The sequence below is a fragment of the Gadus morhua genome, chromosome 11, assembly GCF_902167405.1.
Source record: "Gadus morhua chromosome 11, gadMor3.0, whole genome shotgun sequence".
Lineage (NCBI taxonomy): Eukaryota > Metazoa > Chordata > Actinopteri > Gadiformes > Gadidae > Gadus > Gadus morhua.
Window position 1 is genome coordinate 13506323 of NC_044058.1, and position 16346 is coordinate 13522668.

At 48.8% G+C, this 16346-nt stretch overlaps 1 protein-coding gene across 1 annotated transcript in view; it reads right to left on the bottom strand.

The window, feature by feature from the left end:
* ldlrad4b (low density lipoprotein receptor class A domain containing 4b) overlaps positions 1–16346 on the bottom strand; it is a 152733-nt gene that overhangs the window by 64352 nt on the left and 72035 nt on the right. Inside the window, exon 4 of the mRNA XM_030370747.1 lies at positions 10882–11022. Coding sequence (XP_030226607.1) covers positions 10882–11022 — 141 coding nt within the window. The remainder of the gene's footprint in view (positions 1–10881; positions 11023–16346) is intronic.

Sequence of the window (16346 nt, forward strand, 5' to 3'; positions counted from 1 at the left end):
GTGTGTGTGTGTGTGTGTGTGTGTGTGTGTGTCCGAGTGGGTGGATGGTGGGTGGTAGGGTGGTGTATGAATGGACTACTGGGGGGACCGGGGTGTCAAACAACCCAATCCTGATTTTAATAGCCCAGCTGCATCATTACCTAGAACACACACACACACACACACACACACACACACACACACACACACACACACACACACACACACACACACACACACACACACACACACACGCACACGCACACACACCCACACACACACACACACGCATGCACAGACAAACACGCACATGCGCACACACACACACACACACACACACACACACACACACACACACAAACATGGACACAGAGACACAAACACAAACAGACAGAGAGAGAGAGAGAGAGAGAGAGAGAGAGAGAGAGAGCGATAACAGAGAAAAAAGAAATATAAAGAGTGAAAAACGGAAAGAGAAAGAGAGAGGGAGAGGAGAGAGAGACAGAGAAAGAACAAGGTAGAGAAAAAAGTGAGAGACAAAGTTGGATGACTGGTAACAGTACAAATAGCGGCACATTGATGAAGTAGATTAAGAGCTAATGACACACACATACACACACAAACATACACACACACACACACACACACACACACACACACACACACACACACACACACACACACACACACACACACACACACACACACACACACACACACACAGCCTCAAAGACACACACACACACACACACACACACACACACACACACACACACACACACACACACACACACACACACACACACACACACACACACACACACACACACACACACACACACACACACAGCCTCAAAGGTAGCTTTGTAGGATCCATAATGTAATGTAAGGCCTCTGTTGCTTTGTGTGGGTGTGTCTGCATGTGTGTGTGTGTGTGGGGGGGATGGGGGTTTGTGTGTGTGTGTTTGTGGCTGGGAGTGTGTGTGTGTGTTAATGACATGCAGGAGGAGAATAGCTATACACCTCTCTAAGAGAATGAAAAGGTGGACAAATGGGACGACGTGTGTGGGAAAGACAACAGGGGTGGCACACATGCACGTGTACACGCACACACATACACAATACACACTCACACACATAGACAGACAGGTACCCTTGGCTGTTCTGCCACTGAATGGTCTGATATTGGCAAGATTTCAATCATCCAGCCATTCATCCATCCCTCATCAGCGCCTGCTTGTGTGTGTTTGTGTGTGTGTGTGTGTGTGTGTGTGTGTGTGTGTGTGTGTGTGTGTGTGTGTGTGTGTGTGTGTGTGTGTGTGTGTGTGTGTGTGTGTGCGTGTGTGTGTGTGTGTGTGTGCGTGTGTGTGTGTGTGTGTGTTTGTGTGCACGTATGTATGTGCATGTTTGGGCACATGAGTGCAGTGTGGTGAGGCACATTTGGTCGTGGTGTCAGTATGGAAACACAACACGATCTGTTTGCATCTAAAGACTCATTCATGAGTCATGAGCGTTTCAGTGGTCCTCATGATGAAGGAACAGGGGTGAGGAGAAAGACAGACAGACGAAAGAAAGAAGGAGAGAAAGATGGTCAAACAGAGATACAGACTAAAAGAGAGAGAGCAAAAGACAGAAAGATAGACAGAATGAAAAAAAACACTTCAAAATTATACTAGTAATATCCGGTGCAATAACAAACGGTTAGACAGATACTCTCTGAATACCTAATAAAAGTTAACGAAGGAAAGAGAGGAGAAAGAATCGAAATGTGTTGGGAGAGTTTGGAAAGTGTAGGAGGGGGCACAGATGAATGACTTTAATACATGGAGGAGAGCACAATGCCATCACTCCAAGTCAAAATAGACCCTCACGAGTTGTTTACACAAGAAAAAACCCAACTAATAAACCTTTAATACACCTTCACCAAATATTAAGAATATGCATCGAGGTTCAGCAAAGAAATATATATATATATCAGCCACCAGCTCTGCCCCTCACTTTCAGATGATACTTTGATATTACACATGAGAGACCCCCAACAGAGGTTTTCTGCTGGAAGGAAACATCCACATGGCATCTAATCTGGACTAACGGATCACTGCAGAACCGAACTGGATGCCTAGATGCACAGTTCTGAGGGATCCCCTTAAACTGAGACTTAAACTGAGCATGCTGAGAATAAAGGAGGTCAACGAATATCTGTTACTGACATAATTGCCCTAAAAGAGGGGAATGGTGTATCGGAAACACCTCAAAGTCACTGGTGACCTCCACAGAGCCAAGAGAGTAGCACAAATTCAACGGCCTCTCTCCTCCCTTAAACTGAAATACTCCTCTGAATCAGAACGCCAAACCCAAATATATCTCATCAGACGCAAAATCCCGGGAATATCCAAACCTCTACCCAAACCAAAACAGGAAGTTGAAAGAATCAAAATGAAATCAGTGAAAACCCCCTTTTGTATTCCAACTCTATGTAGGCCTATGGATGAACCAATTCAAGGATGGCATGGTCAAAAAAGGAATAATGGTTTAATCCCCTAGACGTCCTCTATGACTGTTGCTTCCAAGCTATCTTCCCTGGACCCCCTAAGTCATGTAATATATATAACATATATATAATATCTGACACACTTGGAAAGGTCAGCAACCACGGCCGTCAGAGTTATTCATTTTGTTGAACAAAACGCATTTGGAGGAGATTTGCTGGGAAGTTAATTTTAATGATTTATATTAATTTATATATTGCTTTACTTTTCATGTTTTAAAGGTTCAAAATATATGCAACTACGCAGAGAACTCTGAGCGGAGGCTGGAATACCTAGTCTATAACAGTTAAGCTTTGGTGATATGCACACATCATTGGGTGAGAAAGAGAGAGAGAGAGAGGGAGAGAAAGGGAGAAGGAGTAGAAAGAGAGAGAGAAGGAGAGAGGAGATGGGAGACAGTGAGCGAGAGAGTGGGGGGGATAGAAAAGGAGAGAGAGGGGAATCGAGAAAGAGAAGGAGAGAGAGAGAGGGGCAGAGAGAAAGGGATCGAGAGAGAGTGGGAGGGAGAGAGAGGGGAAGGGAGAGAGAGGGGGAGAGGGGGATCGAGAGAGTAGACAGTGTGGAGAACACTAGCTAATATAAATTCATTATGTAAAGCCGCAGCTCAAACAAATTGACAGGCGGGTATTACACCCTAGAGGAGCCGAATCAAGAGCACCAAAGAATTAGCGCTGCTCACCCTTGACCCCCAACCCCCCCCCCCCCCCCCCCTCGCCCGCTGGAGTGTGCCCCCCATGCATACTAAATGATGCAGGACGCAGGCGGGTGGGGCCGCACAAAAATTGTGATCCTACACTGGTTTGTAATACCCCCGCCCCCCCCAACACACACACACACACACACACACGGTATACCCCACCACAGCCCTCGGACCCCACGTGTCTCTTCAGGATCGCAAACCAGCTAACTAAAAAAAACAACTGAATCAATTAAAAACCTGAGGGTGAGGAACCTTGGGAAAGGTGACCACAGAGTGGAACACCACAGCTCCACCTCACCACGGCAACACCACTCCACCTCACCACGGCAACACCTCACCACGGCTCCACCTCACCACGGCAACACCACTCCACCTCACCACGGCAACACCTCACCACGGCTACACCTCACCCCCTCACCCCCTCACCACGGCTCTACCTCACCCCCTCACCTCCTCACCAAGGCTCCACCTCACCCCCCCACCACCTCGCCACAGAATCACGCCATATCTACTCATTTCAAAAAGCCCCTGAAGTTTTTTTATTTGATTTCACCTCCCAAGGCCACTGCCAACAACCTCAAAAGGTCTGCGCTCTCTTGAGCTCTGAAAGCATCAACGACTGATCAACAACACCAAAATATCTATTGGCCGACTAATCAGTGCGAAGGGGCCCGGCCAGAGGCTGGGCTGGAGTGCGCTGCACCGGGTGTGAGAGTCCAGATGCTTTAAAAAATACATAGCACTGCGGCTCATGATTCAGACCCCTGCCCATCCCTCAACCATGTCCCAGCCTCACAGAAGCCGCCCACATCATCTGCCTGGACTCACTAGCATGGGATTAAGGATGTTCTGAAGACCCGCACACAAACACGCACTCACAGACACACACACACACACACACACACACACAAACAGGCACAGAGTTGAGTGCTGCCTGCCTGACCTGTTGCCACCATGGTGACAACACTGGTCTCCAAGCTTCAGGATTGAGACTATTAAGTGGGAGGAGGGAGAACAGGAAGGAGGAAAGGAGGTGAAGAGAAGAGTGGAAAAGAACTGAGGAAAGGAGGAAGAGATGAAGACAAAAGAAGACATCTGAACGAAGGCCAGTTGAATCAGTAGAAGTGAATCAAACTAATGAGATACACCATCGTAAAAACATGATTAAAAAGACAATCTTCTGGAAATGTTTTTATCCAGGAGGCTGGGTGAAAGCAGGACTCACGTTAATACTATTTTTTTTAAAGGGTAGTGGTCCCCATGAAGGCAGGGCTGGCCCAGAGACACACTGGATCTAATAACATCCTTGATAAACGATTGCTGCCTCAATTATGGCGCGTGGCTCTGAGCAGCTGGTGTTAAAGCGACCTGATTCATGACGGTAACGGGTCAGGTTATTTGTTCAACAAATAACATTAAGCCCTCATGTGCTTTCCCCCCAGACACACACACACACACACACACACACACACACACACACACACACACACACACACACACACACACACACACACACACACACACACACACACACACACACACACACACATACGTATATAAATATACACACACACACTCTCTCTCTCACACACACATACACACAGACATACAAAGACATACACAGACTAATCAGATTTTGAAGAAAAATCACAGAGGCCAGCGAATGCAGCTCTCAGCAACGGAAACACAAGCTGCAAAAAGTTGTGCTCCTGGGACAATGTGTACAGACAGCGATAAACGGTGATACTAAGACACTGCAATTTCATGCTTTGGTAGACTTTTTTAATTTGTCATTTATATTTCTGTTTCGACACATTCTGGTTGTTATTGACGACCCTCAGATGTGTGGTGTGTCCCCTCGGGGGTTCAAATTACATGTTTGTGATTCGATCCTAACCACCGGAGGTATTTGTAAGGGCAGGTCTGAAAGTTGCGGATCGAAAGCAGGCCGAGCCGTAAAGGACATGAAACACACAGAGGAGAAAAAATGACGGAAACGAAATATTCCGACACGAGCCTAGACGCGCGTCAATTACCTAAATATTGATCGAAACAAGAACTGGAGAGCAACTATCCAAGACCCCCCCCCCTGTCTCACTGCAATCCTAAAAAAAGGTTCAGAGGAACCAGCCAAAGAGACAAGACAGACTGGTCACGTGACGGACACCAGACGCCGACTCCGGCAGGACACGCAGGGCCACAGAGCAAGAGGCTGATCCCCTCCGCCGTAGAGGGGAGCGAGGCAGACGGACTAGCACTCGATACACCGACTCAACGCGTTACCGACAAACACAAAGTGGCCTAAAAACCCAGAAAAGAGCAGTGGAAAGCAGTGTCCACGGGCCCAACACCCCCTGCCCCCGCTGCAGGATCAATGAGCTCTGGCCGCGGTACCTGACCACGATGGGAGGCCCGGGGGCCACCGGTGGCCGCCGGGGAGATCAATGGCTAGGCTTCTGCTGCTCATCGATTCAAGTCTCTCCTTTTTACCCCCCCCCCTTCTCTCACACCTGAGAGGAGATTAACGAGACAGCGGAGAGAAGAGTTTAACAGGCTACACTAATAGGCTAGAAGATTGATCGGCCGTCTCTCCTCGAACTTTGAACTCGCAGCACACCACCTGCGGCGTGTTATTATTTTAGGTTGTGCGCTTGTTGGAGGATACATTTGATGCGTTTGATCTCCCCTCCATGCTTCTGCTGTGCGCGACGTTGCCGGTGAGGTATCTGACTGCCGGCACTTCACCGCAGAAGCGCTATTGAAATGTCATCGAATCTCCTTCTCTCTGATAGGCTATGGTCTCCATTAGCTGCTCTCACGGCCGAAACCTTGACAGCGCATCGAAGCTGCCAAGGTCTGTTGTTAAATTGTTAATCGCACACTTCACGTACAGACACACGCGCGCGCACACATAAACATGCATAGGTACACACTCGTTCATTAAGAGTCGGCTGTTGGTGTGTGTGTGGGTCTGTCCGGACCGGTACCTGTTGCAGCGAGTTAACATAACCTTGGACCACAATGGAACTTAAGTTCCCAAGTCCGGCACAAATATATCGATCAGAGCGTCTAGCACTCGGCCAACATTAATCTGGAGTCCTGAAACCCATATCGAAAGGACGTGGGCTCAGCAAAAGACTTTTGCTGAGTAGACACTGGTCGACGGCGGGGTTGTGGATCAAGCAGGGCATAGACTAGAGAGGGAGACAGGGAGGAGAGAGAGAGAGAGAGACAGTGAGAGAGACAGGGAGGAGAGGGAAAGAGAGGAGGGAAAGAGAGAGAGAGAGTGAGAGAGATTAAGAGAGAGATAGAGGGGGGGAGACAGAGAGAAATGGAGTGAGAAGGGGGGAGAGAGCAACGAGGGAAAGAGAGAGAGGGGACAGAGAGTGTTAGAGAGAGTGAAAGGAGAGAGTTTGAGAGAGAGATAGTAAGAGATATAGAGGGGGAGAGGGAGAGAAAGAGAGAAAGATGGAGAGAGAGAGAGAGGGCAAGAAAGGCAGAGGTTGGTTGGAGGAGAGGATAGGGGAGGAAAAGAGGAGAGCAGAAGAGAGGAGGAGCAAGGGGGGAGGAGATCAAAGTGAAGGTAAGAGGGGGGGAAGGAAGGGAGGGGTGAAAGGAGCTAAGGGGGAGGAGGAGAGGAGATGAGAGGCGTGAGAGGAGGAGAGAGCAGGGGAGGAGGTGAGAGAGCAGGAGAGAGGAGTGGAGGGAAGCTGTGGGAGAGAGGGATGAAAACACAGAATGACGAAGCGGCGAGGAGGAGGAGAGGGGGACGAGCGGTGGCTGGGGGAGAGGAGGAGGGGAGGAGAGAGGGGGGGGTGGTGAGCAGAACAGAGGAGTGGAGTGCTGCTGAGTGTCGGGGGGGCAGGAAGGTGGGCGATGTGGAGCGTTTCGAGCAGCGTTGTGTCTAGACGGTATTTATGATCCACGTGTCTGCCGCCGCCGCCGCCGCGGCAACCGGCCAGCGGCCGCGGCAAGATGGCATGCTCCCCTCTAGTGAAACCATTCTCTCTGTGGCCAGCGCCTGCTTCATCTCTGTCCCTCTCTCACTCACTCACTGTCTCTCCCTCCATCACTCACTCTCTCCATTTCCCACTATGTCCCTTTCTCCGTCCCTCACTCTGTGTTTTTTTGTGGGTCTCCATGGCTCTCCGTCTCTCACTCTGTCCCTCTCTCGCTCTGTTCGTCTCTCCGTCTCTCACTCTGTCCCTCTCTCACTCTGTTCGTCTCTCCGTCTCTCACTCTGTCCCTCTCTCACTCTGTGTCTCCCACCATCACTCACTCTCTCCATTTCTCACTGTTTCTCTCTCCATCTCTCACTCTGTCCCACTCTCCGTCTCCCACTCTGTCCCTCTCTCACTCTGTCCCACTCTCCATCACTAAATCTGTCCCTCCCTCCATTCTCTCACTCTGTCCCTCCATCCAGCTCTCACTCAGTCTTTACCTCCATCTCTCATTATCTCCCTCCATCCATCTCTCATTCTTTCCATCTCTCAAGCTGTCCCTCCCTCCATCTCTCACTCTCTCCATCCCTCACTCTGTCCCTATCTCCATCTCTCACTCTGTCCCTCCAGCCATATCTCACTCTCTCCATCTCTCATTCTGTCCCTCTCTACATCTCTCACTCTGTCCCTCTCTCCATCTCTCACTTTCTCCATCTCTCACTCTGTCCCTCCCACCATATCTCACTTTCTCCATCTCTCACTCTGTCCCTCTCTCCATCTCTCACTTTCTCCCTCTCTCACTCTGTCCCTCCCACCATATCTCACTTTCTCCATCTCTCACGCTGTCCCATCTCCATCTCTCACTCTGTCTCTCCCTCCATCACTCACTTTCTCCATTTCTTACTATGTTTCTCTCTCTATCTCTCACTCTGTCTCTCCCTCCATCTCTCATTTTGTCATTCTCTCACCTTGTCCCTCCATCCAGCTCTCTCTCTGACATTCTCTCACTCTGTCCCTCCATCCAGCTCTCACTCAGTCTTTCCCTCCATCTCTCATTATCTCCCTCCATCCATCTCTCATTCTTTCCATCGTTCAAGCTGTCCCTCCCTCCATCTCTCACTCTCTCCATCTCTTAATCTCCCTCTCTGTCACTCTCTCAATCTGTCCCTCTCTCCATCTCACACTCTGTCCCTCTCTCTTTTTGGGTCTTTGTCTCTCGGCCAGTCAAACTGCTGGCAAATCTGGCCTTTTTCACTCCCTCACTGGCAAATTCTCATTATTTCTTTATTTTATCACTCTTTCTATCTCCCTTTCCATCATTATCCCTCTTTCTACCGCTCTCTCATTCTTTCCCACAGTATCACACTTTACTGCCCCTCTAATCTATTTCATCATATCTCTCCATCTCTTTCTGTCACTCCACCTATGTCTCTCTCTCTCTCTCTCTCTCTCTCTGTCTCTCTGTCTCTCTGTCTCTCTCTCTCTGTCTCTCTCTCTCTCTCTCTCTCTCTCTCTCTCTCTCTCTCTCTCTCTCTCTCTCTCTCTCTCAGAATCTCTCTCAGAATCTCTCTCTCTCTCCCCCAGTCTACATCTCCCAGACATCAAGCAGGAGAAAGAAATAAAGAAAGAAAGAAGAAAGGGGAGAGAGGAATATGCGAGGGCTCAGCGAGTGACACTCGTGGCTGGTCCCCGCCTCGCCACCGCCTCTCACATTAACATGCGCTCTAGACAGCTAAATATTTTAAGTGCCCCGACGTCGGGCCGGGCTCTACCCACTGGAAGCCCCTCCAACACAAGCTCCTTACACACATACACACACACACACACACACACACACACACACACACACACACGCACACACACACACACACACACAGACACACGCACACACGCACACACAGACACACACACACACACACACCAAACAGACATACACCCATAAGCTCCTAATACACACACATACACAAACACATACACAGGTCTGATGCTTCAGAATGAATCGAGAGGGAGGCTGTGGGAGTGTGTGTCTGTATGGGGGGGGTTAACAATGACAGTAAAAAAACGATATATAGAGAGAGAGGGCCACTGGGGGAACGAGAGCGTGAAGGAGATGGAGAGGGAAAGAGAGAGAGAGAAAGAGACAGAGGGAAAGAGAGACAGAAGAGTGCTAATGGATTGTAAGGAGTGTAAAAATTGAAGATTAAAATGATGCAAAACAGGGATGTCATCAAATATAATGTGTGTGTGAGCGTGTGTGTGTGAGCGTGTGTGTGTGTGCGCGCCTGCGTTTGAGTGCGTGTGTGGGTGTGGATGTGGGTATGTTCTTGTGTGTTTGTGTAGAGATGAATAGGCATGTGTGTTTGTGTGTGGTGCGTAGATATGTATGTGTGTGTCTGTGTTGTTTGTAGATATGTTTGTGTGTCTGTTTGTGTGTTTAGAGGTTAGGATTGGATGGTCGTGGTGAGGAAGCGAAAGAGGGAGGCAAGAGAGGAAAGGACATAAGAAAGTTAAGAGAAGGTGAAGAAATCACCAGACAGACGAGCAGACACACGCACACCTACTCACACACACACACACATCTACTCACACATACACACACACCTACTCACACACACACACACACACACACACACACACACACACACACACACACACACACACACACACACACACACACACACACACACCTCCTCACACACAGGCGAATGAAAGTGGTGCAGTCAGTTTTTTTTTTGCTCCTAAAAGTTTTTAAAAGAGAACGCCGCAGCACATCAAAGTGTCCTGGCAGAGAGCCACTAGTGTCCTTCAGCCTCTCTCTCTCCCTCTCTTACGCTACCCCTCTCATCCATTCTCTCTCTATCTCTCTCCCACAATCTCCCTTTTTCCTTCGTGTTTATTCCTGCCGGTCCATCTCTGTCTCTCACTCCCTCTCTGTGTTTATGTCTCCCTGTCTCGCTCTCTCTCCTACTATGTTTCGCTATCACTATGGTAGAAATGTGACCGTGTGTTACCATGTGTGTTAGCGTGTGTGTGTTACCATGCATGTTAGTGTGTGTGCGTTATCATGCGTGTTAGTGTGTTTGACCATGTGTGTTAGCGTGTGTGTGCTACCATATGTGTAGGCATGTTTGGGTTACCATGTGTGTGAGCGTGTTTCCATTTCCATGCTTGTTAATTTCTGTGTGTTACCATTTGTGCTTGTGTGGAGGTAGAACCATGTGTCCGGGCATGTGTGTGCGTTGCCATGTGTGTGAGCCTGTGTGTGTTGGCATCTACGAAAAGCAGGACAGTAGAAACTCAAATAGAACATCACAGATCCAGGGCAGGAAGGGGTCAAAGGTGAGGAGCGTCTATGGATAAAACAGGGTATCGATTCAATTCACCCAAAGTTTTTCCTCGGTTTTCCTTAGCTGCCTTTAGGGTCCAAAACTCACTTTTAGAATGTTGTCTTTGTACCTGCCAGGGTGGAAAATCCACCGGCCAAACTATTGTTTCAGTGTGTAACCTCACTCTATCACTCTCACTCTATCACTCTCTCTCTCTTTCCCACTCTTTCTCTCTCCAAACTATTGTTTCAGTGTGTTACCTGACGTGTATCACCAGCCCAACAGCAAGCTCTCACCATCATGGCTGGTGTTCACATTTTGCTCCGTGCCCGCCTTGATTCTGCCCCCATGCGGGGCAGGGCCTGAGGGGTGCGTTCAGTACTCACAGCTGAAGATGCCCGGTGGGGGGTGCTGGGTGACCACGGGGCAGTTCTCCTCATCGCTGTTGTCTCCGCAGTTGTTGAGCTGGTTGCAGATCAGCGAGCCCAGGCGCAGACAGTTACCATTGCTGCATTGGAACTTGCACTCTGCATGACGGGGGAGAGAGAGAGAGGGACAGAGGGACGGTCAGGCGCACGGACAGAAGACAGGAGCCACCGCGTTTCGACGGCTCGCACGTTAACGGGAGCTCTCCCTGTTCCGTGTCCTCGGGGGGTAGAAGGAGCAGAGCACCGAGTCTAGAGCAGTGGATACGGTACAAGCAGGGTCCTTTGTGCTTACAGTGTTCAGACACAACGGCCTAAGGGGTGTCTAAGAACAAAGTGTACAAAAACATCAGACTCCAATCTAATTTCATACAACATCTCGTCTTAGTCATGAGGCCCTGTGTGTTGTCTCGCCTCCGTGGAGTGTAAGGTCAGGCAGAACTTTTTTGTTTTTCTGGTTTTCGTGTTTTGGTCATTTCCTGCGGCAAACTCGACGGTGAAAGTGCTGTAAATGCACTTCACCGAGAAATGAGGGCAGATTAAAAAACGACACACCCCCGCAAAAACACATACACACACACACACACACACACACACACACACACACACACACACACACACACACACACACACACACACACACACACACACCCAGTCTTTGCCGTTCCAAACAACAAATAAACAAATGTTTTCTTTGCACAAAAAGTGTGCTTTGATGTCTACGCTCCCCCCAAAACCAAACCATGCCTCAGTCACGCCATTACCAACGTCTTTACTTCCAGAAACTGAATATTAATATGCTCATACATTAATACAATCTGTTTCTGAGGAGGAAAGGAAGGGGAAAGGGGTATGTGTATTAATTACAATTTTTTGACGAATGAGTTCCCAAGATGGATACATTTCACTGGAGGTGTGAAGGAGTTGAACGTGGAGGTAAGGACGAAGTGGGAAAGGGAAGGTCCTGGACCAGTTTGTCTGTGTGTTGTCTCTCTAAAGCTCTCTTTAAACCAAGGGTCAGGGTAGAGACAGAGGAATAGACATTAAGGGCTCGACAGGGAGAGACTAAGACGGGGAGAGAGAAAACAGAAGTAATGATATCTTCTCTGAGAGAGAGTCTCTCAATGTGAGAGACAGAGAGAGAGAGAGATCGACAGAGAGGGAGAGAGAGAGAGAGAGAGAGAGAGAGAGAGTAAGCAGTAATCTTCTCAGAGTTTGGTCGCTAGTGGGCTGCTTCTCCGTCTATGACCTGCTGGTCTGCGAGGGGCAGCTGCTTGACCCTCAGCAGCCCAGCGCTGGCTGAGGGCGGCGCTGGGTCTCCACAACAACAACACCACAAAGAACTACAAGGCTCGCTCGTATTTTCATTTTTTGTGGGAGTCAGGGGGACAAAGAGAACCTCAGCGCTCCTTTTGTCGTCATGGAGATGATTGCAGTTTTTATTTTTCGTAATTATTTCACAGCTCCCTACAAGGGCAGAGCATGAGGCTCCAGGAGTTACAATGCTCAAGATTTTGGCAACCGAAACGTCGGCGGTGTTGGGGCAGGCCTGTGTGCATCACACAGGAACGTGACCGCAGCAGGAAGGAGATCCGTCTTATTACAATCGGCGACCTTGGGTGAGTAAATAGCAGCGAAAGAAAGACAAAAATACGAACACATGAATTATGATGGAGAAACTAATCCTGCAGAGAGGCAACGGTGGAAGGAAAAAAACCTTTTAATTAATGAATTTCATTAGAATGTAGGAGTTGGGGAAGGGGTGGAGGGTAGAGTCACACAACAGGCGGTTTAGTCATGTCGAGATAACACTGAGACCCATGCACAAGGTAGCACACACACACTCACACACAAACACATAAAGACACACATAAATATAAACACACACACATAAACACATACATAAACACACACACGCCTACAAACCATTCACACACAGACATACGCACACTCAAACATATGGGCACACACACACAGACACAAACACAAATACACACAGACACAGAATACATTGAGAGACAGACATACACACAAACACACAAACACACACACACACACACACACACACACACACACACACACACACACACACACACACACACACACACACACACACACACACACACACACACACACACATAGACCAAGGTACACACAAAATGCCAACAGCAAGCAAACAAACGAGCAAACTGATAAAGCGACATTTTGTGGCGTTTCCTGCTCCAGTCCTTCTGATCTGCCCGATTCCTGCCCTTCTGTCAGACACAGACCTAATGACACTGCACATTCTCCCCGCGGTCCACCCATAACAAGAACAGCTTGTTCTGCTCATGTCTAGACAGCGGCATGGGGATGGGCTGGGGGTTGTGGGAGGGATCGGGTGAGAGTGGGGAGGGGGTGGAAACGGAGCTGATTCAAAGAACAGGCCAGTGTAACCATTCCCTTATTAACCCACAAAAATTGCTATTTTTTCTGTGTGAGCGGCAATTAGTAAAGCCTCTGGGACTCCACTCGTCTCCCCCCTCTATCTCTCTATTCCTCCGCTCTCCTCCTCCTCCACCTCCTCTTCTTATTCTGCGTTAGTCTGGGATCCTCCCCCTGTTCCTCTAAAGCTCCTGGTCCATCGTTAGTCCTTCATTAGTCTCTCTCTCTGTCTATCTCTCGCTCTCTCTCTGTCTCTCTGTCCCTCTCTCCCTGCTTACTGTCAGAGTGTATACCCTTTCCGCCTGTCAAGTCATTAGACGGACAGACATACAGACAGACATACAGGCCATACAGTCGGTCAGACAGACAGAAAGTTAATCTGTCAGACAGACGGACAGGAAAGACAGACAGTCCATCTGTCAGACAGACGTATAGACAGGAAAGACAGACAGTCAATCTGTCAGTTAGACAGAATGGCACGCCGTCTGTGTGTCCTTCTGTCTGTCTGCCAGTCTCCTCTGTCAATCGCTCTTCCCTTGTCAGATCACTGTTAGAACACTATTTCCTCCCCTGGAAATGAGTGCGTTTGTGTGTGTGTGTGTGTGTGTGTGTGTGTGTGTGTGTGTGTGTGTGTGTGTGTGTGTGTGTGTGTGTGTGTGTGTGTGTGTGTGTGTGTGTGTGTGTGTGTGTGTGTTTGGGAGATGGGGAAAGAGAGGGTGAGAGAGAGGTGGTGTGTGAGAGATTACAAGTGTGGTAGAAAGAGTGGTGGTGGTGAGGTGTGAGTGTGTTTGTGTGCGTGTCTGTGTGTGAGTGTGTGTCTTTCTGTGTGTGCGCACATGCGTGTGGGGAGGGGGGTTAATAAGATACACGTTGACAATGAAGGGAAGGCAGTAGTAACAGGAACACACACACATAAATGAGGAGTGAAGGAGGAGAAGGACATTGTGTACATCCGAAAAGAATCAAATGTCATCAATGACGATGATGATGATGATGATGATGACGATGATGATGATGATGATGACGATGAGGGTGCACATCTGAACACATGACAGCCACAACTGGGAGGTGTGTGAAGTTGTGAAGAAAGTACACCGTTCATGTGTTTGTGTGCAAGTTGGGGGCAGAAGGAAATAATGTCAGGGAAGAAGATGACGATGATGTATATGAAGGTGCAGGTAGGTTAAAGGAAGGCGTGGGAATAGGCGGTGGTTGGTTGGGCTACTTTAGAGGTGCCACTAATGGGAACTCTCCATTTGCTATGTCTGTTGCTGTTGCAGTCGCCCCCCCCCCCCCAGCCCCTGCACTCCTGACATTAGACGACAGACTTTGCCTTCTCCGAGACGTGGGCTGATGTAATGGACTTTCCCCTGGCCCTTCGATTTGCTGCTTCTTTAGAATTCACAACATATGAGAGGCAACCGGAACAAACAAACCAAATAAAACCAAGGGAAGTCGGAAAAACCTCAAAAGTAACAGACATATAATGGAAATAATGCAGAGACACAGAGGAAACATTCAGCAGAGGACTCACTGCATAATGTGTGTGTGTGTGTGTGTGTGTGAGTGTGTGTGTGTGTGTGTGTGTGTGTGTGTGTGTGTGTGTGTGTGTGTGTGTGTGTGTGTGTGTGTGTGTGTGTGTGTGTGTGTGTGTGTGTGTGTGTGTGTGTGTGTGTTTTGTGTGTGTGTGTAGGTGATATTACAAAGTGGCCCAATCTCGCATTGCTGAGCCAGAAACACATTGTTGCTGTGGTAATGTTTTGTGTGTGTATGGTTGTGTTGGTGTATGCTGCATTGTCCTATTCCATTTGCATGTTTTTATGTAGTTCAGTGCCAATATATTCTTCTGTGTGTGTGTGTGTGTGTCTGTGTGTGTGTGTGTGTGTGTGTTTTTGTGTGCGCATGCATTTGCATGCGTGTGTGTGTGTGTGTGTGTGTGCGCCCACTTGCACATTTGTGTGTGTGTTTGCACTTGCTTATGTGTGTGTGAAGACATTCTTGTGTGTATATATTTGTGCCTGTGAGGAAAAAACAAGGGGCAGCTAGCAGCATTCATGGCTGCTGGGAATGACTGAGAAACCATCATGAAAGAAGCTGGTTCTTGGCTACAGACACACCTGACCCACCCATCATACACTGAACTCTGTATGGAGGAAATAGCCAGGGCTATTACAGGATTTGTGTCCTCCAATGCTACCGCTAATATCGAGCTAATCCTCCTCCGGCCAGGGGGGTACAGGTCCCCACATATTGATTTAGTAAGTGTGGAATTCTGTGCATTTCCAGGATAATTTCCCTACTCCTCTGGGAAACAGTGTGGCGTGTCTCGGTGTTAGAACCATGTTTCAGCGCTGCCGGGACGTCGCTAGACCACTACCCCACATGTTCGGCTGTCCCCCTGCCGACGAAAAAGCGCAGACACTGCATATAGCGACGCCTTAGGAGGGGAATTATCCCGCTTCCTTGTACACACAGGCCCATCGGAAAAATAACTTGTAAGCATAATGTGAAACGCAGTGACAACATTGCAAAGAGATCCACACAGAGAGAAATTGAGATCCTCATTGCTTCTCCCTTTCCTCCCCGTCTTGAGGCTTCCTGCGCTCTTTGTCTCTCCGCCGCACGCTGCTGTACTCAGGCTCTCGCTTCAATGAGGTCATGAAAGGGCAGGGAATGTGGGCGGAACCCTTGCTAGGCCACCACGATGGACAGCTTCCTGCCAAGGGATCGGCTCGGTTATCTGAACCAGGGCGAAGAGCTACGCCCGATCTATGGGGATGTAGGATGGTAGAAGGTGGAGAGCGGCTTAACCCGGTCAGCTCTTACCACCAACGACTACTACAACACAATCTCCGCTCCCACTGCTTCCTGTGAGCTGTGTACTGTATATGTCAATCACCAGTCCCCGAGGCGAAAATAACATGACAAGATGGACAGAATTGATCTGCAACATCTAAAACGTTTAACGGAAACTCTCTCCCACATCTCATACCTATAACCAT